Source organism: Atta colombica, unplaced genomic scaffold, assembly GCF_001594045.1.
Source record: "Atta colombica isolate Treedump-2 unplaced genomic scaffold, Acol1.0 scaffold13, whole genome shotgun sequence".
Taxonomy (NCBI): Eukaryota; Metazoa; Arthropoda; class Insecta; order Hymenoptera; family Formicidae; genus Atta; species Atta colombica.
Genome location: NW_017259217.1, coordinates 1,129,142 through 1,137,219, shown reverse-complemented (window position 1 = coordinate 1,137,219; position 8,078 = coordinate 1,129,142). Strand labels below are relative to the sequence as shown.

Genomic DNA, 8,078 nt, shown 5'->3' with positions numbered 1-8,078 from the left:
CTATTGTAAGAATATATTTGAGCATATTAGAGCATGCGCGAATAAATTTGATATTGCAATGAAATAATTTAAATTTTATGAAAATTAATAAAAATAAATTGTAAATTTATTGAGAAATGGAAACGGTTCACTTGCATACTGTATCAATTACCCACATCACAGCCACTCACAGCGACCGGTGCCTAGGGCCTTTCCACTTCAAACGTGATTGGTGTCCAATTGCAACGTATCCATTGACATACATTCTTGAAAAATAAAAAAAAATGTAGGAAAAAAAGGAAAAATATTAAATTAATTTAAAAATATATATTTGTATAAAGAAATATTATGTAATTATTTAGCTATAAAAATATTAAGAGAAAGCTGATATAAAAGAAATTTATACATATATGCCCAAAAAATAAGTTTAAAATACAATAAATAAAAAGAAATCTTTCTTGCTCTTTTCTATGTTACTTTTATTCACTTTTTCACTTTATCACTATTTCAAAAATTAGACCAATCTCTTGAGATTTCTCACACAACATTTCATCAAATACACGTAATACTTCCCTCTAAATTTCTACTCTAACCATGTATGCTTGAAAGACAAATGTTTAAGTGGAACATTGAAACGCTTATTTAAATAGAGAAAGAAAAAGAAAGCAATAAAAAAAGGTGGAAAAGAGACGGGGCAATTTACTTATTTCACATATGCGCACTTCATTTTGGCTGACATAAAATCAGGAGAATTGCTACTGTATATATTATAATATAGGCATCACTGGCCCAGTTTCCATTGAGGATTTAAATTGGAGAATGTAAGGCTGAATTTTCACTTGCTACGACATTCATTTTGACGAATATCAAGCGTCAATTTTGATCACATGACTTGTTTTGATGCTGAAAATGAGCGTCATAGCATCAAATGAAAATCCAGCCTAAGAATCAATCAACTGCAATCGAGTATTCTTCTGTCGTTCGAACAAGGATCGTTGTAACAAGGGAATACTCGTACCGTTATAACAAAGGAGTACTGTAGTTGGTTGGTTCTTACATTCTGATCCGGTTTAAACCCTCGATGGAAACTAGACTATTATGTAATCTTGCTGCGGCGTTTTTTCGTTATCCAATCAAAAGCCTTACAACTAAGGCTACTATCTTCGTTTTCAATCATGATTTTCACCTGAAACTTTCCACAATTCATTTTTCATTTTTCACTCATTGAGATTTCACGTGAAACTTTATATACATGAACTTTTCATGTATAGCAATTATATTAATGCGATATTGCATGGACAATCCATATAATCTATAACCTATAACAATAGAAAGAAAAATAATAATGAATAACTGTGAAACAAAAAGAAATGTTATTAAAGTATTAAAACGCAATCCCGAATTAGTGAGGGATAGAATAGGCAGAAAAAGAGCCCAGATATGGCCTCTAAACGATAAATCCGGCCCGTATATGGATTCTAAATGGTCAATCCGGCCACCCTCGGCCTGAATATAGCCTTTAAACGAGAATGGATTAAAATTGGTAAATTTAAAATATTATGTAATGTATAGTAATATTGCTAAGAAATATATAATATAATTATTTGACAAAATATAATATTTTTAGTCTCATTTTTAGTCATTTTTAAATCATTAATTGTATGTGTATATGTACATATATGTACATATATGTACATAATAATAGTTTTTGTAATATATATTATTATAATAGTTACATATATATAATATATATATAAAACCTCTCTTCCATCAATGCGATATTACTTCTTCAATTATTAATGGCATCTGCCTTAAAATAAATTATCGAAAGACATGTTAGTTCCGAAATATTTATCAATTCCCTAGATTTCTGCTTTTCCGCCACCACGGTCTTTGGCTAAAAAATTCACGTGACAATTTCACATTTTCACAGTTAGGAAAATTACATGATTCCTCAAAATCATAGAATTCATATAAAACTTTTTCACTTTTCACATTTCCACTCTAAGGGAAAAGTTACATGATTGACTACCAGGGATCAGGGGATCGATTGTGGATTTTAAAAGGAGGTGAAAATTACAAAAGTGAGCAAAGGTTACTAGGTATTGACCAATTAAATTATGAATACTCTAGTGAATTTGCTCACTTTTGTAATTTTCACTTCATTTAAAGATACACAATCGACTCCTAGAAGACGAAGATAATCTTAGTCGTGATTGCTTTTACACAACGAAAAAAACGCTAGTACACACACTATGAGAGCTTTCCAGCAAGAAACACAAGAATCATTCCTTGTTTAATAATCAGTAAGAAACAAAAACGGAACTGACTTTTTGTGCCTTTACTGGAAAGCTCTCCATCTCTTCCATTGATTTTGACGCTGCGTGAAATTGCACCTTTTAATGTGGTTGTCATAGTAACGACGCAGTGAAATATTTTGACATGAATGTTGATATTCCACCACGTTTGACCAATTTCGATAATGACTAACGTAATGTCGAATTGCTGTACATAAAGAATCTCGTTCAAACCAATTTACAATAATAATCCAAGAATGAGCGCAATCTTTAATGGGAGTGATAATAATGAAAACATTATTATTTTTGATATATCAAAAAATGAAAGAAAATTAAATGAAGAATTTAAAGTACTTCAACGAAAATTGAAAGGAAAGTGGAAATTTATCGAGTAAGTTAAAATTTATATTGAATAATCAACATTATTTATTAATTATATTAATCAATATTCTTATTGAGTTGAAAAACTTAAGTCGAGTGAATGTATTTTAGGAACAATGAAGTAATATCGCAAGAATCATTGACAAACGCCAAAATTCTCGTTTTACCAGGACCATTAAGTAAATTTACCGAACTCGAAATGAATTCTATCAGAACTTTTTTAAATTCTGGTGGCAATATTCTTGTCACGCTTGGAGAGGGTGGAGAAAATAAATCCAATACAAACATTAATTTTTTGCTAGAAGAATTTGGTATAATGGTGAATAATGGTAAAATATTTAGACAAAATAATTCTTTCTCTTCGTCTCTCTATCTCTCTCTCTCTCTAAATAAATAAATAAATAAATATAAATAAAAATTCATATTTTAATATTTATATTTATAGATAGTGTAATCCGTATGAGTTACAGTCAAACAATGCATCCTAAAGAATCTCTAATCTCCCAAGGCTTATCAAATAAATCTATATTTCTGAAGAATCATGACGAGTACATGTAAGATAACCTTAAAATATTTCTCTTGTAATTCCAATTATTAATAAATAATTATTTTAGTGATATGAAATTTTTGTATCCTTATGGTGCAACATTAAATGTGGTGCAACCATCTGTTGTTGCTTTATCCAGCGGATCAATCGCTATTCCAATGAATAGACCAATCTGCGCATATCATTGTGTAAAAAACAATAATGGCAAACTCATTGTATTAGGTTCATCTAGAATGTTAACAGATACTTACATAGAAAAAGAAAATAATGATGCATTACGGGAAATGATTTTTGACTTTTTTGAAATAAAAAATGTTACAGAAAAGAAAGATCTTCATACAGATGATATAGAAGTAAGTTATTTATTATATTAGAGTGACCTTTTTTCTAAATGTATAAATAATACAAATAAATATAGCACAAATATTAAGATTTCTTAATCAAATTTTCTCTACAAAAAAGAATTGATAAACTGTATCTTTATGTACAGTTTTGGGAATACAATTTTGTACCAGATATAACACAACAGGCTGACAATCCAAAAGTTTGCACATCAGATTTAGATAATATTGACATACCTCGTGAATACACTAAATTATTTAAAAATTATTTTTATTCTATAAATTTAAATATGGTACCAGCCTGCATAAAAGCGTATGAGGTTTTAGGAGTAAAACATGAACCACTTACTTTGATTCCACCTCATTTTGAAGCACCTCTACCTCCCACACAAGCTTCAGTGAGTATATAATCTAATTTCTATATCTATTTCATGAATTTATATTCTCTTTTATGCACTTTATATAAACTTGAATAATTCTACAGATATTTCCTCCAAGCTTTCAAGAATTATCGCCACCTGCTTTAGAGCTGTTCGATCTAGATGAAGCTTTCAGTTCTGATTTATTAAAATTATCACAAATTACTAATAAATATATGGCAACGAAAGAGCTATCAAATGACAAAGAATTAGATCATTATATCAGGGAATTTGGCAGTATAATAAGGATAAATAATTCTGACACACACACTGCTAAAGAAGTATTAAATTTTGTTTTTCAAAAAATCTACAGTTATAAGACAATGCATGATTGAAATTTTTTTATTAAAAGAAAATGTAATTTATCATAAATAGCTGATTGTATCATATTAATTGATTAAAGTTTAATAAAATGAAGAAAACATTGCGTTTATTTATTTAAATTTCCCTTTTCACAATTTAACATCTATCGGTAATGCAGACTTTTGAGATTTTAGTTATGTTTTAATCGAGAGACAGCGACGGTATGATAGAAACACAACGAGTCGTAATCGTTGCCTCTGTCACTTAAAAAAATATTACTTTCACTGAAAATTATAATTTAAAAAGCCATGGTTGCTTAGTCTACAATAATAAAATAGTGTTTGTATTTTTAAAAAGATCTCTGACTTTTATGCAATTAATAAGTCATTACGAAAATGTCTGTGTTTTTCGTAAATACGTAAGTAAACGAACTTCTATGGTTTTTAGGTTATACATTATTCTCGATACACTGTAAAAGGGAAGATTTCCAAATCTACGAAATAAATAGATCTGTTCGCATTGCTTGCACTTTTAGCACTCAACATTTTCGCTTTCTCTCTTTTTAAGGTAAATATGTATCTATTTCATTTTAAGTGCAAACATTTGGGGATTTCATGCAACGCGAACAGACCTATTCTTTTACTTTTTAAATGATTTAAAGTATTTTATAATATGTCATAATTTATTTTTTGCATACTTATTGCAGTGAGAAGTTTTTATATCGTAGAATAACAGGAATAAGTCGTAGATTTTATTGCAAAAATATTTAATATGTATAAATATTATTTTGAGTTAAGATTTTGTGTTGAGCATACTTTATATTCTAACAAAACCTTTATTGGGCTTATAAAGTTTTTAATATATATTTGATTAATATTTCTTAATTTTTTTTATCATAGAAATTCGTAACACATTTATTTATAATTATAGTATTAACATTAGGTACATATAATTGAAATTTTCACATTCATTTGTGCAGGGTGTTTAATATATATACATTTAATAAAATCAATTATTATAAATTTGGAACTTATTATAATTTACTAACAATATATTCTTCCAGATACTTTCAGAAAAACTCAGAAATAAATTTTATTCAGCTGCAAATAGTTTATAACTAACCTTCTAATTTATGACTATGTCTGCTACTTTTTATACTCTGATCCCTATCTTCTATCATTAAAACTAATTCTTTGTGTATATATTTCATATATTAAGAATGTTTATGCGTTTAAATAAAAAATATTAATCAGCAGACAATGTTTTCGAAATAAATAATTGTTAAATATTTGTGTAATATAAAAATATCAAATAAATATTTTTAAAATATTTTTTTATGTTGTATGCTGATTGGAATACTAAATTGATGTCTATAATAAAAGTTTTCATAAATTTAATAATAATATTCATAATAAATAAATAAATAGAATAAAACAAAAGATTTTTGTTTTTACAAGAGAATAGAATAATAAAAAAAATATTTTCTATATTAATAGAAATCAAGACAGCGAAGTGGAAGGCGACTCAAATGGTGACTTACAGATTGCCTCACCGGGCAGTTCCGAGGCTCAACAAGCATTGACTCATTTCTGGCCAAAAGTTATGGAAGAAATAAAAAACATCACAACTGTTAGTAAGACCAATCTAAAAAAAAATTACTTTTTCAGTATTTAAATAAATATCTTTGTTATATAGATGGATCTTAAAACCCAATCTTTACCATTGGCAAGGATAAAAAAAATCATGAAACTAGATGGAGATGTAAAAATGATAAGTGCAGAAGCACCTATGCTTTTTGCCAAAGCAGCAGAGATCTTTATACATGAATTAACTCTCAGAGCTTGGGTGCACACAGAAGATAATAAAAGACGAACTCTTCAACGAAATGATATTGCAATGGCGGTTACAAAATATGATCAATTTGATTTTCTTATAGATATAGTACCCAGAGATGAAATAAAACAAAGTAAGGCACAAAACGAGGCCACTGTACGAACATCTATGAACTCGGATCAAGTTCATTATTATTTTCAATTGGCGCAGCAGCAAGCTTCAACGAATCAAGGTGTGCAGAATAGTGGCACTACCACGCAACCTATACAAATTGTTCAACCTTCTAGCGGGCAAATTCAGACTATAAATATCGGCAGTCCAGTAGAACAGGTATATTATTTTTTTAAGAATATATATATATATAATAAATCGTTAAATTTCAATTTTAGGAGAGCACCAACACCACTACGGCCCAAACGGTTACGGTTCAAAGTCCACAGCAATCATCAAATCAACAAATTATTCAACTACAACAACAACAACAAACATCTGCCACACAAGGTGGAGGAATACAAATCGTACAGCAGATTGTCACTCCTAGTGGTGAAATTCAACAAATACCTGTAAATATAAAAAATTTTCTTTATAAAATCATCAATTTACTTTAATCCTGTGTCACTTTCAATCTTCTTTTTCTCTTTTAGATTCAATTGACTCCCCAGCAGTTGCAGATGATTCGCATGCAAGTACAAGGCGGAAGTAATCAACCGATTATAATACAAACTGCTCCAATTCAGACTCAACCACAATTGATACAAGTTGCACAGGGCTCTCAAGCTCCAGTTTTTTTACAAGCCTCCAGTGCTGATACCGAATAATATTATAATTATAACTTTAATATTAATTATAATATTTTTTATATTTAATAAACAACATAGTATAATAAGAAAAAGATATTGTTAGATTGTATTAACTTATCATAATCAAAATTACCTGATAAATTAATCAATTTCCAATGTTAAAAATAAACTTTTTTTTTTTAATTTATGAGCAACTTGAAATAAAAGGAAAGAAATGATTGTTTGATCATTGAAATTAATTAAGGGCAGGCAATTAATTAATATCTAAGATAATGTATTGTGCTTCTTTTCTATTCAAATTTCTAATGTAATAACATCTACAAGATTAATGATTGTCATACAATATGTAATAAATATATCTTCATTGTAATATTGTCTTCTTTATTTGCTGTTTTCTAATAAAATGTACAATGTATTGACAATTGTTAATAACAAAGAGAAAACCGAATTTTCCATATTCGTCAAAACGAATTTTAATACTTTTATTTGCTAGAAATTCTCATTTATTTCGTATAGTCTCTCGTGTTGCGTGCCTTTTAAACATTCTATAGAAAGTTATTATCCGAAAATTCTTTCTCAAGATATTTCTGTTCATCGTAATCGTGCATCCAAGCATTGTTATAAGCTGATCGAAGGGTTGGTTACTGAAGCGAAATGAGGTAAATCGAGGCGATGTAAGGTGAAGAATAAAGATAAGCAGCCAACGCAAGATGTAATCTGATTCATACGTCGCGTTCCTTAGCCGCTGGCTGCCTGCTTCGCATGGCTGAGCTTAGGACTGGCTGGTGCAACTTGTATTATATTTCACATTGCTGCGGTTCTTGTCTGGCGGGTCTTGACGCTCACAATCTCTACAATAGCCTCCAAATGTCACGTAACTGCACGTATAAATCACTTATTAAATCGTTAATACACGCATTAATATTGTGCTATCAATCTTAATGTAAATAAAAAATAATTATTCATTTATCATGGAACGTGTATCAAATCAGAACTTGTATCATTATTATTGGCTGACAATAAATGACGAAAAAATAATGAGAGAACGAATGCGATATAAATGATTAAAATTTGTCTCTGACTAGATTAACAAAATTTCTTGAAATTAAAAGATTAATTATAAATATTTAATTTTAACGTAATAATTGTATTCTCTTTTTATCTAATTTTAATTCATT

The 8,078-nt window shown here is 28.8% G+C and overlaps 2 protein-coding genes across 2 annotated transcripts; both read left to right on the top strand.

Annotated features, from left to right (window-relative positions):
- The first annotated feature begins 2,029 nt into the window (after positions 1–2,029).
- Positions 2,030–4,299, top strand: LOC108684271 (intraflagellar transport protein 52 homolog). The gene is made up of 7 exons (XM_018188508.1): positions 2,030–2,063; positions 2,152–2,667; positions 2,769–2,986; positions 3,103–3,211; positions 3,272–3,557; positions 3,695–3,943; positions 4,030–4,299. Exons 2-7 carry the CDS (start codon positions 2,534–2,536, stop codon positions 4,297–4,299), a joined length of 1,266 nt encoding a protein of 421 aa, XP_018043997.1. The 5' UTR covers positions 2,030–2,063; positions 2,152–2,533.
- A 215-nt stretch (positions 4,300–4,514) lies between these two features.
- Positions 4,515–6,965, top strand: LOC108684272 (nuclear transcription factor Y subunit gamma-like). Its single transcript, XM_018188509.1, has 5 exons — positions 4,515–4,685; positions 5,764–5,896; positions 5,963–6,430; positions 6,490–6,663; positions 6,745–6,965. Exons 1-5 carry the CDS (start codon positions 4,663–4,665, stop codon positions 6,916–6,918), a joined length of 972 nt encoding a protein of 323 aa, XP_018043998.1. The 5' UTR covers positions 4,515–4,662; the 3' UTR covers positions 6,919–6,965.
- The last annotated feature ends 1,113 nt before the right edge of the window (positions 6,966–8,078 follow it).